At 42.0% G+C, this 17,215-nt stretch overlaps 1 protein-coding gene across 9 annotated transcripts in view; it reads left to right on the top strand.

Moving 5' to 3' along the window:
* The first annotated feature begins 2,687 nt into the window (after positions 1–2,687).
* rtn4a (reticulon 4a) overlaps positions 2,688–17,215 on the top strand; it is a 50,607-nt gene continuing 36,079 nt past the window's right edge. Inside the window, exons 1-3 of one of the 9 annotated variants that reach the window (XM_028602826.1) lie at positions 2,688–3,540; positions 9,914–9,952; positions 15,696–15,749. In XM_028602826.1, coding sequence (XP_028458627.1) covers positions 2,934–3,540; positions 9,914–9,952; positions 15,696–15,749 — 700 coding nt within the window. In that variant the 5' untranslated portion in view covers positions 2,688–2,933. The remainder of the gene's footprint in view (positions 3,541–9,913; positions 9,953–15,695; positions 15,750–17,215) is intronic. The other 8 variants (XM_028602828.1, XM_028602832.1, XM_028602827.1 and 5 more) reach the window with 8 other exon arrangements.

Here is a 17,215-nt window from a genome sequence, read left to right as displayed (position 1 = left end):
AGCAATACGCCCACAATGCACCTGAACACACCTCCCTGTAAGACCATGGGCCACAGATGGGTGCAGGTGCATTTTCTATTTAAATGACGTGGGTGCTGGACGGGAAACTGACAACTGGGTCGGTCTTAAACTAACAGAGACTTGGGTCGGGCTTTGTGCTGCGCTGGGAGCAGGATAGGACCCTTAGTGTGTTGGTTTGAGTCTGAACATCTGAACAGTCTGAATATCAGACTCATCATTGTGTCACACAGAGATATCTTTGTCCCCCTCTCTCTCCCCACACCCCCTTCTCCTCACATTATCATATGTTGGCCTGCACCATATATACTCACAGACATATATATTCACGTGTTATATATAGACCCCAGCCTGTCATTAGCCTGTAACTCTATCTCTCTCCCTGCTCCTCCTCCACAGCTTCATGCTTCACCCTCTCACATTCAACTTACTCTGGAGAAACTTTTATTGATCTGACGGGAAAGAGGATCAGGAAGCAGCAAAGAATATTATCTGAACGAATAAAGATGCACAGGGGGGAATCATTTGCACAACTTGAAAGATATTTCAAAATAAAGTGCAAAGCTAAAACGTTCGGTTAGGCAGCCTTTTTGTTTTTAGCCGTGGGTGGCTGACTCAGTCTGTTGGTTGGTCCCCCACTTTGGTCCAGACTGAAATATCTCAACAGCTATCGCACATGTGTCAAACTCAAGGCCCGTGGGCCAAATCCGTTCCCTTGCAGATTTAGAGCAAGGGAACATCAATTTGTAAAAAATTGATTTTGGCCCGCCTAGTTGTGCGCCAATCCAAAAACACAGGAAAGTGTTTTTTAAACTGATATTACCTGACATTCAAAGCAGACTGTGACTCAGAAATTCCCCCAGAAGAAGCAGAGAGAGAGTTTAATATTCAGGCTGGGAAACAGGTTGTTGTTAAAACAATAGTATTTCTTGATTTGCTAAATTCTACGATGGCTAAAGGAACTCTTTTGATGACTTTTGTAGGGCTTCATGTCAACAAAAATGTGACAAAACGCTAAAAATTTACAAAAAGGTGACAAATGTCGGAAAAAAAGCCACTAAAAGGTCGGAACAAAACCAATAAAAATGAGGAAAAAAGCTACCAAAATGTAAAAAAAGAAAAGTGACATGCAGTAACAAAAGCCTGTCAATAAACTCCATGTCTGTTCCTTGGTGTGATTCTGTCTTTCCAGTGTGGCCCTCTGGGAAAATGAGTTTGACCCCCCCTGAGCTATCGGATGGATTGGCACCAGTTATTCTATCCTCCTTATGTCCTCTGGGTCAGATTTGACCCATTTTCTAAAAGTTTCTATATCAGAAATTTGGGTTTCTTTCAACCGAATTTTTAAAAGAAATAACGTGGATGGTGTCCTACGACGCTCTTCACAAGTTTTATTCAATTTCATAGCATTTGAATACAAAAAATAATAAAAAAAACGTTGAAAAAAGCTTCAAAGACGTGGGTGCAAAAACACACACACAAAAATGTCAAAAGGTGCAGAAAAAAACGTTGAAAAAAAGTGACAAAAACATCGGTGGAAAAGCAACAAAAGTGTCAAAAAAGACGTCCAAAACGTTGAAAATAAAGTTTAAATTTTGACCCAGAAACACGACAACATATAAGCCTCACCATAAGTTTCACATCTGTGCGCCAGACTGAAATATCTCAACAGCTATCGGATGGATTGTATAGTGAAATGTGCTGAAATGCTATAACTCCCGGGTTCCCTGAATGCAGCATTTCTCTGCAAAGCATTATGAAACCTCCTGGGCTCAGTGCTTGCCTTTCCCCCTTTTTTTTTTAGACAGGCAACATGTGCCCTGTGGTGGAAAGTTGATATGTAGATTAACACAAGAACCTAAAATACTACTTTATACTTCTACTCCACTACATTTGAGAAGGACATTTTGTACTTTTACTACATTTAAGAGCTTTAAGTTAATAATTACTTTGCATATAAAGTCATATATGTCATTCAATTCACTTCTTGTCTTTTCTCAACTATTAAATCTCTAATAAATACTTGTTGACTGTATGAAATGTGTTTATTTTTTATAATAAAAAACATATTAACTGAAAAATATGATTAAGATACCATACGTGACTGACAACATCATTAAACTGCTGCTTTAAATGCAGTCAAGTGGCGTAATGTCATGTAACTAAGTACATTTACTTAATATTTTGAGGTACTACAAGTAATAACAGTATCACAAGCTATCCTTCTTGTCCACTTGACTTTGGAAACCAATATTGCACTTTTTACTCCACTACATTTAAGTTTTTTTTCTGTGTAATGAGTACGTCTATACCTTAAATATGACTTTTAGTGGATTATTTTTACATTATGGTGCTGCTAAAGTAACGTCCTTCTCCCAGTATGAGTTTGTATGACATGTGTAGGCTGTACAGTAGCAGGAGGAGTTAGTGTAAAATAAATAAATAAATAAAAGTTATGTAATAAGTTCCCTGCTGGAGCTGGAGTCAGTACAGACTGAACTTTCTGCTCCTCCAAGTTTTAGTGGACGTTTTGGTGGAGGAGGTGTCCCATTACACCTCCACTGTTCGAGAGGGGGCGGGGTCAGCCGCTACTGTGACACGCTCTGATTGGCCACAGGTCGCGTCACTAAAGGGCTAACCCGCAGGTTATTGGTCAGCGGAGTTCCCCTCCTCTCCTTCTCACTGTCAGTGTCCATCTGGGAACTCGGGTCCGACTCACTCAACTGTCGTGTGGCGCACTTGTCCAACTTTATCCGGTGTCAAGAGCAGACGTACCGGAGGGAGTTACCGGTGCCGTTTTATAGTGTTTTTTTCCCCCACCCGGTGGAAGTTTGTAACACGAGGTAACCGAGCCGAGCCGGATTCGAAACTTTTGTCCACCTCAGAAGACAGTTTGGGGAAAAGAAAAGAAAAAAATGGCAGACAGCGAGCACGTTTCTTCCACCACTTCTCTGTACAGCGATGAGGTGCACCACTACCAGGCCGAACCGGACTCCGAGCTGCTGGGCAAGCCCAAACAGGACCTCTTCAGCGTGGATGATATTGTGGACTTGGTCGGCGGGGCTCAGGACGCCTTGGACCGCCACTTAGCCGAAGCTAGTGCGCCACACGAGTTCACAGAGTTCACAGAAGCTTCGTTCGCTCCGGAGCCAGTAACGTTACCGGAGCCTGTCCACGTAACGGAGCCGAAACCGGTGTCGGTGCCAGAGGTGAAAGAACCCGAACCGGAACCGGAGCCCGAGGTAGAGACTGAGACTGCCATCCCAGACTCCACCAGCTTCTCTTTTGTTCCTGACACCCCTGTTTTAATTGCCAAGGAGACTCAAGTTGTCGCCCCTAAAGTGGAACCCGAAAGTACAAAGATCGAACCGGAGCCACAGGCTGCTGCTGCCGCCGAGCCAGAACCCGCTGCCCCGAAGAGCGACGCCCTCCCAGCGGCTGAACCCCGGAAAACAGCCCCAGCCCCCGCAGAGGCAGCAGAGCAACCTGCGGTGACAGAGGAACCACCGGCTCCAGCATCTTGTGAGTCTAAACTTAAAAATTAGTATACATTAATAATATAGGAGCGAATTTTGCGTAATACAAACCAAAAAATAAATATATTTCGTATCGCCGTTATGAGTGATATGTAGTTAAACGGCTTTTTAACGGTTATTTTCCATCTTTATCTGAACGAGGTTAGCGTTGGATGCTGTTACAGACGCAGACATTGAGGTAAATAAGTGGAGGAAAGGGTAATATGTGTCGGTATAACCAACCGTATTAATCGGTAAACGTTAAATCGTATTAAATATGTTTTCGGTCGGTTTTCGTTACGGTTGGGTTAGCCGGCGGTTAGCCGTTTGCTAAGTTACGGATTCTTTAGGCTAACCTGTGCGTCTGTTTGACACTTGGATGTCCTGTTAAATGGTGGAAAACACACGGTTACCAAGTCGTGTGTGTATATTGTGGGATCACTGAAGCAATGTTGGGTCTTTTATGTACATATTCCCGGTGAATAAGCTAAACGGTTAGCCTCGGTTTGGCCGTGTTGGAGGAATGCGGCCCACCTGTTTTTTGACTAAAACACGGCAGCAGGCAGCATAATGTGAACTGTTGCCTGGATGAGGTGGCACTATTTGCACCATTTTATCTTTCCCGTGGTGTGTTAACAACTTGATCCTTTTAACCGAATATCAGTCGTGTGTTTTTTAAACACTTAACCGGAACACATTTTGATTTTATGTCACGGTTATATTTGTAATTATTGTGTCAGCGCCCATCTGCTCCGTGCCTCTCCCCGCTGCGTGCCCGCCGTTGCTAACTGTACGGTTACTAGCCGAGTTCCATTGTCGGACAGGGGCGTTTTTATCTCATTTGTTTGTGTTTAAATCACTAACGACAAAGACAAAAAAAACAGTGCTGAAAGGGTACCATGTAACTCGGGTGTCAGTACATTGTAATACAAAGTGCAAGAACTGGTCAAACACAACCCCACGGTGATGGTGTGAGGTTTCTCTTCCCCGGTGTCAGGTTGATTTCAGTAGCCTATGCTAACGTAATAACACAGTTTAATCGTCTGAAATCTATCTAATTTGTGAGCAAAAATCGCAATGAGACTTAAGTAAGGTGGACTGTGATATCATGGCGGATGAATTAGGCGAGAGGTAAAAGCAGCACGTTGGGTAAGGATGTGTCCGATAATAGAAGCTCGGGCCCAGGTTAGCAGAGCACGGTGTACCGAAAGCTGTAACCCAGAGATTAGTCACAACAAAGGAATCTGCTCTGCGTCCACTCCCTGTCGGCTTCCCCATATTATCACCACACTATAACCCTCAACGCTTTCAATCACTGTTATATTTTTTGCTCAGTTGCCGGCCTGTTTTCACTCATTCACCCCCACCCCACCCCCATATCATCTCCACCCAAAACCAACACGAAAACAATGTGTCCACAGAGGCCTGTAAGCCTCCTTAAGATGCTATCAAAGGTCTGAATGCTCTTCATTTGGTCTTTTTCTGTAATGGTATTTCAGAAAATGTGTATTCTGAGCTGATGCTGCTGTTGTTGTCTGTGTTGTTGTGTATTGGGGAGGTGGCAGATTGCAGGTTTACAGGCCTGTCTCGCCTCCCCTGGGCGTAGGAAGCAGGCAGCACACAGGCAGGGTGGGGCTGCTTGGCAAGGCCCCGCTGATGGTGATGGTGATGGATAAACCGTGAGCTCCAGTTAAAGCATCGCAGCCACAAGTGGGAACAAAAGACCTTCATTCGTTCAACATTTTCCCATCCTTTAAGAACAATTAGTCTGAGTTTTAATTTTATTTTAAATATATTTCCTTTTCCCATGTGCTGCCACCTCTTAGTCGATTAATCGACTAATCGGTCGTTTTGGTCTTAGTCGACTAAGATTTCTTTAGTCGATTAGTCATTTTTTATGCTTATTCATGTTTAATTACTCATTTCCAAGAAACTTCTGAGCACATTTATGGTAAACACAAGATTTAAAGTGGTGCTTTTGCAGGATTAATTGTGGAGAAACTCAGTTTTACAGATGGTTAATTAACTACATTTATATTGTGCTTTTCTAGTCTTAACCACCTCTCAAAGCGCACAGCTCTGTCCGATTAAATCAACTAATCGATTAGTCGACTAAGAATTTCTTTAGTCGAGGACAGCCCTCGTAGGTGGTGTTCGGGCCTTTATCACTCTCGTACGTACCCTTTTAAAGTAACTTCAACATTTAACTAGGGCTTGGCGATATGTCTGTCTATCTATCATAATATGGCACAACAGTTGGCTCTTCCTTGTTTTAAAGGCTGCATTACAGTACAGTGATGTCATTTTCTGAACTCACCAGACTGTTCTAGCTGTTAGCATTATCTTCCTTTACCCACTTAGTCATTGCGTCCACGCTTCTGAGGATTATTTATGAAATCTCATTGTTAAAACGTGTTGTGAAAGCATACTGACATAATAGTCAACCCTACAATTAGCCGCAATATCGACATCTATGTATTTTTGGTCAAGACTATCGGGATTATATATTTTCTCCATGTTGCCCAGCCCTACATTTAACAGACATTTTTAAAATCATACTCTGCACCAGTAATGAGCCTCTCACATTCATCAATTTTTATATATATATATATATAGTATATGCAGTATTAGTACCTCTGTAGGCCTGTAGTATATGCAGTATTAGTGGGGGATAGCATGATGGAACTATGTCTTGTGTTCCAGCAGCAGCCAGAGATCCAGAGCAGACTCCGAGCTGCTTGTGTAACGGTAGAAATCAGAGTATTATCAGGTCAGGTCAGTTAGTACAGGATGGAGGTCCAGACCACATCGCTGGGACAGGGTCTGGTTTAGCTGGAGGCCAGTTTCCCTCTCTCAGTCTCTCTCTGGCTGTCTGTCTCTCTCTCTCTGGCTGTCTGTCTGTCTCTCTCTTTCTTTCTCTCTCTCTCTTTCTGTCTCTCTCTCTCTCTCTTTCTCTGTCTCTCTCTCTTTTTGTCTCTCTGTCTGTCTCTCTCGGTCTCTGTCTGTCTCTCTCTTTCTTTCTGTCTCTCTTTCTGTCTCTCTGTCTGTTTTGTCTCTCTCAGTCTCTGTATGTCTGTTTGTCTCTCTTTCTGTCTCTGTATGTCTCTCTCTCTCTTTGTCTCTCTCGGTCTCTTTCGGTCTCTCTCTCTCTGTCTCTCTCTCTCTTTTGTGTCTCTCTCTCTCTCTCTCTCTCTCTCTATCTCTCTCTCAACAGGAACTGATTAAATAAATGTAAACGAGCTGAATCAGAAAATACAGGATTGTGTTTTGGTTTTCTCTTTTCCCTCAAACTGCTGAATGTCAAAGAGTCAGAAACACCCCAGACTTTACATCTCAGTGTTTCCCTCGGTTTGTGGAAGACTTAGGGGGTTTAGGTAGTTTTTCAATGTGTTTAAAACGTTGCTTAAAGTCCTTACGTGTTATGGCAGCCTTTAACTGTCATGGGAGCTGACTGTCTTTTAGATGTGAGATATGGTGTCAGTTCAAAGCTTTCTGATGTCTGGGACACATTAAGTGTTGCCCAAAACAGCTCGAGTGCTCATAATGGTAGAGAAACCCCTGCATCTCCGTGGGGTTTTTGTTATATGTGTGTTATTGATGCAGAGTTGTGTAACGGTTTGTTTTGTAGATTGCAGCAGAGACAATGACATCAGCTGCAGATGACCCAAAGACCCCAAAGTAACCCTCTCTGGTTAACTGTTAACTTTGGGATAGGGCTGTGCAATTAATCAAAATTTAATCGTGATTATGATTTTTGGCTCCCAACGATCACAAAAACAAAATAATCAAGAAAAACAATTATTTAGCTCATTACGTTTTGCAAGTAAACTCTTATTTTCTCTTGTGTTCTGAATGAAAAAATAAAGTTTAAATAGGAAAAGTATTAAGGCAAAGTTCACAGATGTGTTTTTTTTTTTTTTACTGTTGATTTATTTAACTTTTTCCACTGTTTTTTAAGTTCAATAATTGCAACATCTTTCCAGAAGTTAACAAGTAATCGTGTCAAATTATCGTGATTTCAATATTTACCGAAATAATCGTGATTATGTTTTTTTTCCATAATCGAGCAGCCCTACTTTGGGAAGACTTTTTCTAAATAATGGAAGGAATGACCTTATGTACTCAGCAGAGGGAGGTACACTGAGTTCTTTATGTTAAAGATGGCAGCAGCAGCTGAGGCGTTGGCCTGAAGTCGTATTTCAGGGTCGAGCTGTAAAGGATTCCACGAGATACTTTTAGCCCCACGAGGAGACGAATTCTTCCACTTGTAGTTAAACCAGCAGAGTCAGCGGTTCGATTCCCGCTGAGGGCAGTTCATGAAGAGTCTTTTTGCAGTTCTGCAGTATTTTACACAACAGCCTTCAGAAGCCAGTTCACGCAAACATAGGCAGGCTTATTGTTGTTCAACCTTTTTATATTTAAATATCAAAATATGCAAATTGCAGCATCAATCAAGTTGAAAAACAATCTGAATTTAAACCGGCAAAACAGCAACGTTTTCACCCTAATAAGTATTAACAGTTGTATGACTGTATATTTAACAGAAATTGTCCATGATTCACAGTTTGTTTTTTACATTTCCTATTGCATAATCTGTGCTCTGGCAACTTTTGTCAGCCATGGAGGGTTTTCAGAGTTTAAAGAAGTCCATATTTCTTATTTTTTTTCAATGCTTGTTGCTTTTCTCTCTCGATATTTTGCACATTTTTTTCCAACTATTTCTAATTCTTTCCCCCGACTTTTTGTGACACTTGTGACGACGTTTTTGACACGTTTTTACTAACTGAGCAGCTTTGTATGAGAACATTTTTACAACAGAACAGAAAATGTTCCTAGCCAAAAATGTCCGGCATTTTAACCGAAGCTCCACACATAACTGCCGTTTTGTAATTACAGGGGAAAGTTGAGGTTAGGATCTGCCAGATGTTTTTCTGTTATTTGACAGATTGATTTCGTACGCGTGCAGGTTGTACCTGAGAAGTTGGAGGCTTTAGAAGCCGTGTCTGTTGTCCCCAGCTATGTTTAGCATGGCGTGTGATTTTGACTCTAATCTGGTTACATGGCCCAGTTACTACTGACACTACAGATTGTCTCCAGTTCAACTGCAACCTTAATTTGTGCTTTACTATTGACGTTTTTTTGGCAGTCTGCAAACACCTTTTGGTGCACATTGCTACCACCTTTTGAAATGGAATGGAGTTTGTTTCTGCTGTGTGATAGGCTGTTAAGATCTTTGCATATGGAGTCAAATATCTCCAAAGTTAATCACCGTTATCGACCTGCATATTTATCGCAATCCCATATCTACGTTGTTTTATCGCCCAGCCCTACTTTTGACTTCCTGTAGCAGAGATAAATGTTTGCCGCTGTCTGTTTTTCAGATGATTTTTGCTAAAACCAATTTATCAAACCATTCTTATCAGAGACTTGATAATGTGTCATTGTACCTAGAAGCTTTGAAAGCCTGGTGGACTTGAACTCATCCTCTCAGGTGTTTTTACCTTCACACACACACAAACGTCTGCAAAGGAGCATCAAATATAAGCACAAAGTTTGTGTTTTAAAGGCGCCCTGTCACATTCAGACTTAGGACCCTATCCTGCACCCGGCGCAGCACGGTGCAAAGCCCGACCCCAAGTGTCATTTTGGGTGTGCTGGTCTTACAGGGAGGTGTGTTCAGGTGCATTCTGGGTGTGCTGGTCTTACAGGGAGGTGTGTTCGGGTGCATTCTGGGAGTATTGCTATCTTGAGGCAGCGGGAAGTGATCGCTCCATTGACCAACAAAAACCTGGTCTAAAGTCAGTAACGCAGCATTTCATTGTTATTTTAACAGAGCATTAGTAAAATGCTCCTAGGCTCGTGCAGAGCGCGTGCACACTATGCTTGTTACACACACACACACACACACACACACACACACACACACACACACACACACATGCAGAAGATTACAAATAAAAATATTACGGTGCAAATCCTCCATCATAACAGCAATGCTCCAAGGTCCAAATGCGCCTGGCTTTTAAAGGGAATGGGAGATGATCTCTGATTGGTTGATGAATGGAAGATGATCTCTGATTGGTTGATGAATGGAAGATTATCTCTGATTGGTTGATTGCATGTTACGCCCAAAACACACCTCTGATTAATGAAGACACTAAGTACAACCCTTTAGGACCAGGCACACGGACCCTTTTTTACAGCCGTCAAACTAGCAAAAGTGGATTTGGACACGCCCTAAACACACCTGCACCAGGCGCTCCACGCCGTGGGCTCAGATCGTTAAAATATGGCCCTGAATGTAAAAATTCAGATTTCGACATTGACCAATCCCTTATAGAATGAGATGTTAAACGTGTCTCTTTGGTTCAATCCTACAGGTCTTCTTCATGGCTGGAACGTAAACCTCGACAGCAGAGGTAAACTAACCAAACGGCCTGATCTGAAGAATCATTTTGGCCTAACTATCAGATTATTAAAATCAACATTAATTTGTACTACAGACTAAATTCTCTAAAGCTTCTGATGTACGTGATGCCAACAAATGTAATAATCAACTTAAGATGCTAATGGTGTATGCAGCTTTTCGACTGTGATTGTCGAAGCGTGATTTTTGTCCTTGTTTTTAATCAACTTTAATCATCTTTCCCATTTACGTTCGGCGTGTAGTGCCTTGCTTGATGGCACTAACAGCTTTGCTTACTACTTCCTGTGTTTTCCCAATGACTTCAGGGATTAAATACCTTTTTTATTTTGTTTGAAGGAGAAGAAATCAAGGATGTAACAGGAATTATAATGTCTCCATGGATTCAGTAAGTAACGCTTCAGGGCTACAACCTTAGTAGGGTTGGGTATCGAGACCCGGTGCTAATACGGCACCGGTTCCTTAACGACCGGTATCTACCGGACCAAATAGCACCGCAGATTTTGCTGCCACTTAAATGCCTTCTGCGCTGCTCTCTGGTGCTCTGAAACAGACGTTAGAGGCAACCGGAGCATCGCTGCACCTGACAGTACTTAACACTTCACTTGACAGCAGCTAACGTTAGCCTAGCGTTAGCTAGCAGCTGGAGTAAACACGGTTAAAATGCTGACAGCTAAACGGTGTAAAGGGTGTCTGTATTTCACTGGAGAGGATTCCAACAGGGGGATGTTAAACAGTGTGCAGCTGCCGTTGTTGGAAAAACAACACAGACGGTGCATTCGCTTGAAACTAGTAAGTCTCGTGGTGCATTCAAAGTTATTGTAAAATACTCTATTCCCCTATTTTTTTAAGTATCGGTTCAGGCACCGTTTTAGCAGACATTTGTTTAAAATTTGGCAAATTGGTACCATTAAATGTATGCTGAGTGATTGTGTTAACTGGTCCTGTTTGCAGTGTATCTGTGGATGTACACGCAACCATCGCTGGATTACTTCGATACGGAAGAAAACTTTAAAACATGATGATTCCCAAGCAAGTTCTGTTTTCTCCTGTGCTTTCTAAGCCAATTTATGGACATTACTTTTCAGTGTTCACGGATAGAATGACATCCTGAGGAAGTGTAAATCGCTCCCTTTTTTTGCCACAACTGTTGCATTAAGCAAAGAACTCTTAAAGAATATTTCTTCAGTTTTTATCCGTAACACACACTGTTGTAGTTTTCCTTTTTATTCATCGGCCTCTCTCTTTCTCTCTCTCGCTCTCTGTCTGTCTGTCTCTCTCTCTCGGTCTCTCTCTGTTTCTCTCTGTCTCTCTCCTCCTTTATCTCTCTCTCTCTCTCTTTCTTTCTCTCTCTCTCTCTCTCATCAGCCTTCATTTTTGGTGTCCTGCCAACATGTAGTTTAGTTGCGTTGGTAGAAGAACCAGAAACATGTCTGTTGTCCTTTCTAGTTTGATTGAATTTATTTTCTTTTATCAGCCATCTGTTTTGTTTTTTTGGGCTGTGCTCAGAAGGCTCTCATCGCTGATCAAATCACTGAAGCCATGTCGACGTGTCAAAAGGTGCTGTTAGTTACATAACTCCCAAATAGGGCTGGGCGATATGGACCAAAAGTCATATCCCGATATATTTTGGCTGAATATCGATATACGATATATATCCCGATATTTTTTTCCGCAAAGTGAGAGCAAATGTTCAGTCAAAGCCAAAATCAAATATGACATGTCACAAGTAGTTTCATAGAGACAGTTGCAAAATCAAATAAATAATAAACCGGTTTCTTCACCTGGTTCATGATTAAATGCTCAGCTGTTCAAATAACAATAAAATGTAAACCTAAATACTGTATAACAGGAGTACCTTTTTTGAAATCAAAGCTCCATATTTGTGATTCGTTCCAAAGGTCAATTAAGCTTTTGATATTAATATAATCTACTTTGTTCAAAATGTAATGCCTCATGCCTGTAAGCCTAGGTTTATAGTCCCATTCTTCCACTTGATACTGCTTCCACTTAAGTAAACTAAAAGATGAACTATCGACTACAAAACAAAGAAACTAATTAATGTGTTAATACAAAGAATATTTATTATGATCGGTTCACAGATCTGAGTTCAAACGGAAACTTCACCCTTCTGAACTAAGAGTTTCTGCTTCAAGGTGAAGTTTAAAACAGACTGAAATGTCCAGGCTCATTCCTCCACTGTTTATTTCTGTATGTATTTATGCGTTACATGTCATTTTAACGGGCATTGAGCTCCAGATCCTGCAGCTGCAGACGGTCTCTGCTGCCCGCTGTAGCTTCTCCGTCCGCCTGCCGCCGCAAACTTAGTGGAACTTTCCGCCCGATATCGACATACAGGTCGCCCTGGACTACGTGTAAGATCCTACCGATCACCACTCTGTCTTTGGCTGGTCCGATCCGGATCAGCGGGGACCGCGCAGCAGCGAGGCAAAGCTGTGTTTTTCCGGGGAAGAGACGCTGCGGCCGCCACGGAGCTCTCCGCCGCCTCCCGCTGCCGCCCGGAGCTCAGGTTGCTGGTCAAGGCGGCATACATAATCATAAAACACATTGTCACCTGTTAAATGTTATTCATTGCTGTTTGTTCTTTTCATTTCCTCTATCGAACATAATTAAGCAGTACAAAAGTCCGGCATCTTTAGCGTTGATCTGAATGCTTCGCACCCCTGTTCCAAGATGGCGGCGGTTTTGACGTATGTTTAGAACCTCAAGGCGACATCTGTGTATATATCTATGGGAGCAAGGATCACATTTGAACTATATCGATATATGCGATATGGTCTAATTCCATATCTCATTTAAAAATATATCGATATATTTTTAATATCGATATATCGCCCAGCCCTACTCCCAAAGCTTTAAAAGTAGTTCACATCATCTTTGATTGCATTGTTTTAGATTTCCGTTCAGTCACTTGTTCTGTGTGCAGCCCGTGTTGCCCTCTTGTTGCTCACTTGTGTGAAATCTGAGGATTACGAACCAGTAAACGTAATCCATTCCACCTGATCAGAGGGGAATTCTTTCCATTCTTGTCTCATTACCACCGCTGTCTTCTTCCGTATGCTCGCAGCCTTTCTGCATAGCAGGCTGTCATGTCTGTTATATCTTGCTATGACACGGATGTTCGGTCTGTTCTGTCCCTCTCCTCCCTACCAATCCTTTAACAAATATTCCCACACTCGAGAGAACTTGATAAGTACGCCACGTAATCATTCAGCATCTCTTTAAGCATCCTATGAGTGTTGTGCTCTTTAAAAAGGTTAAAGGAGACCCATTATCTAGCATTTTTAGATGTATACTTTATGTTTGTACTAGAACATGTTTACATTTAATGTAAAACATTAAATAAATGCGCCCCTGCGCTAATCTATTCAGCTGATAATGCTACTCTATGCTAACTCTCCCAATGTTAGACCCAGGTGAAAAAAGCTTCTGGGGGGGTGTTTGGCTCGAGGTCATGGTGCGAAGGACCCTAGGGTGAAATTACTCCGAACCATCACTTTAACCGAAACCTACAGAACCGGACTTGTTCCAGCAGGAATGTGATCCGATATTTGGGAGAAAATGACAACATCTGCAGCCAAGATTACAGCTTTCCCTGGTGTTAGCATGTAGCTACATGTAGTTAGTGGAGTGTTATGAAATGTAGCATCACAAAACGCAGATAAAGGCTTCCAAACCAAGTAATACACAACCACACACAGCGGGAATGTGACCTGGAATTAGGGAGAAAATAACATAATTCAAGTAGCCAAAATTACAGGTTTCCCTGACATGTAGCTGTATGTAGCGGTGCTCACAGGGTTTCTTTTAAATACGTTTTACTTGATTATTTGAAGCTTTGGCCATGTTTAACACGAACATCCGACATTGTAACCTGGCCTTTAAAAATAAACATCTGCCTGCCTCTATGGGAATTTAACATAGGGGTGTACGGACTTATGCCCCCTGTATTTTAAGGAAGAACATTTATTTATTTACGATACATTATTCATTCACAAAGATAATTGGTGTCCTTAAAGGTAGGATTTTTCCAAATTTTTTTTTTAATTAAAAGGTGCTCTAAGCGATGTTGATGTTCAAAGTATTTTCAAAAAAGCTCGCCCCTCCCTCTTCCTCATCCCGCCCTCTCCCTTCCACACACTAATACATCCATGGCACTAACCTCCCACCCCCAAATCCTTATTGTCAGTTATTGGCTGGAACGCTGTTTGGTGGTGCAGGTTGGCCAGTTTTTTTTTTCTTGGCCTGTGTGGACCCTGGGCTGTCTACAGAGACCGCCTTTTTTTTACAGTGTGTTCAGGGGACAGGCAGCTAGCAGAGAGTGAGGAAATGTTTTTTACAGTGTGTTCAGGGGACAGGCAGCTAGCAGATAGTGAGATGTTTTTTACAGTGTGTTCAGGGGACAGGCAGCTAGCAGATAGTGAGGAGATGTTTTTTACAGTGTGTTCAGGGGACAGGCAGCTAGCAGATAGTGAGGAGATGTTTTTTACAGTGTGTTCAGGGGACAGGCAGCTAGCAGATAGTGAGATGTTTTTTACAGTGTGTTCAGGGGACAGACAACTAGCAGATAGTGAGATGGTTTTTTACAGTGTGTTCAGGGGACAGGCAGCTAGCAGATAGTGAGGAGATGTTTTTTACAGTGTGTTCAGGGGACCGACAACTAGCAGATAGTGAGGAGATGTTTTTTACAGTGTGTTCAGGGGACCGACAACTAGCAGATAGTGAGATGTTTTTTACAGTGTGTTCAGGGGACAGGCAGCTAGCAGATAGTGAGGAGATGTTTTTTACAGTGTGTTCAGGGGACCGACAACTAGCAGATAGTGAGGAGATGTTTTTTACAGTGTGTTCAGGGGACAGGCAGCTAGCAGATAGTGAGGAGATGTTTTTTACAGTGTGTTCAGGGGACAGGCAGCTAGCAGATAGTGAGGAGATGTTTTTTACAGTGTGTTCAGGGGACAGACAACTAGCAGATAGTGAGATGTTTTTTACAGTGTGTTCAGGGGACAGGCAGCTAGCAGATAGTGAGGTGTTTTTTACAGTGTGTTCAGGGGACAGGCATCTATCAGATAGTGAGGAAATGTTTTTTACAGTGTGTCCAGGGGACAGGCAGATAGTGAGGAGATGTTTTTTACAGTGTGTTCAGGGACAGGCAGATAGTGAGGAGATGTTTTTTACAGTGTGTTCAAGGGACAGGCAGCTAGCAGATAGTGAGGAGATGTTTTTTACAGTGTGTTCAGGGACAGGCAGATAGCAGATAGTGAGGAGATGTTTGCTGTATGTGACAAAAAATGTTGTCGCCTAAAAACACATGTCGCATTGCTTAGAGCACCTTTTTTAAGGCATTAAGATCAAATTCCACAAGATTTTTTTTTTTATTCCACTTTTTAGTCAACTTTAGCATGGGTTCATGAACTTATGAGCACTACTGTATGTCTCCTTTAAGGTTTGATACTGATGCCTTAGTTCTGTAACTTGTGTTTTTCTGGGGAGCTTTATTTTAAAATTGGGTGAAGAATACCCTGCAGGGACCTACGTGTCCCAATTTGTGTTTTTTTTTGCTCTATTAACTACACACAGAAGCTGTAATTAAGACGTCCCATATCTCAGACTTAATTCCTTTTTTGTAATGGAGATGCTATCTGTCACTTCCCCTGGTCTTTCTCTTCTGGGCTGATTTAAAACTCACTTTCTGCTGCTTTCTCTTGTTTCCTCCACAGATGTACCTTCTCCTTCTAAAGCTCAGCCTCATCCTCTGATGCAATTCCCTACAGGCAAGTTCTCTCTGCTCGCTGATTCCCCTCTTCCTCCTTTTTATTTTTCTTTCACCTATTCTTTAGTTCACTCTCCAACCGTTTGTCATTTAAGTGGCAAAAATGACCCTTTGCATGTAAGAAGCTGTAGATTTTTGTCACTTATATATAATAGCATATGATGCTTGTGGGTTTGTATTTTTTTTAAAACCCTAAACTGGACGTTTGACTTTGCTTGTGTTGCATTGTGACTCACATGTGATTGCTGTTGTAGAGTAGATTTGACATCAAGTATTAGAGTAGGAATAGTGATTCTCCTCAGAAACAATATTATTTTATTATATTTCGCAAACAATCTCTGAGAGGAATCATTATCTACCATCACTTAACAGTTTGTGTATGTAAGATGGATTGGGCATGGTTTATTGGCGCCAGACCTGGGGCAAAAACATGTTTTACCACTATGCATCAAACCAGCGTGGTAAATACAGACCAAGTGCTGCCAAATCCTGACTGTGGAAGGTAGTCTGCTCTCCCAAAACACATTGGAAACCATATCATTCATTCCCCAAAAACCTTAGCTGACTGTCAGAGATCTCGCCCGAAGACAAGTGAGTTTCCTTCCCTACTTGAGGTGCGTTGGATTTATCTTTCCCAACACTCAAAAGACAGTTCTATATTCTATTATTTCTATAGACTAGATCTCCATAACGTTAACACAAAAATCGCTTCCGGGTAGACAAACAGCCATTATGATTTGCTGAGTTATGTGTTTATTTCTGTTGTCATTTTCAGCCGGCACTGTAACACTAAAATATATATATAGTTGAGCACGGAGCTTAAGCCCCGGAGGTCCGACCTATCTGCGGTCTCTGCTGTGCTTTAATTACTGTCCTGTGTTAGCCTGGATACCAGCCGAACTTAGCCCCGCCCACAACATTTGAGGTTGGGAAGTTGGGTCTGGACTTGATCAGTTGTGGAGAAACTATGCTCCAACCAGAGATGTTTGGACCAGTCAAATTGTCAGGGGTCGGGCTTTATACGATGATGGACAGATGATTAACAGTAACGTAATCAACCACGTCACCAAAGAGCGCTTGGGTTGAATTCTATTACAACAAAGGTGGCTGCCATCGGGTCTGTTATAGCAGATATCGACAGCGCATTCATTTTGAAAGAGGAACAGAGAATTGCGATCATGTATTTCAGGGGTGTCAAACTCAATTTCCCAGAGGGCCACGCTGGAAAATAAAGATTGAATCAAGGGCCAGACATGTTCAGTTTATTGACCTGTGTTTATTTAATTGAAAAAGTCAAATATCTTTGACTGTATTATTGCACGTGTCATATAGTCTTCTCACTCACAGTTTGGTCCACATAAAGTCCTAAAGAAGTCAGGAAAAAGTTCCTCGGCCATCATAGAAAAGAAGTGCCCCAAAATGTCGGAAAAAGTGACAAAAACGTTAGAAAAAGTGACCAAAATGTCG

The sequence above is a fragment of the Perca flavescens genome, chromosome 17 (assembly GCF_004354835.1).
Source record: "Perca flavescens isolate YP-PL-M2 chromosome 17, PFLA_1.0, whole genome shotgun sequence".
NCBI lineage: Eukaryota > Metazoa > Chordata > Actinopteri > Perciformes > Percidae > Perca > Perca flavescens.
The sequence above is the reverse complement of the archived record's forward strand: the minus strand, read 5'-3'. Positions and strand labels throughout refer to the sequence as shown.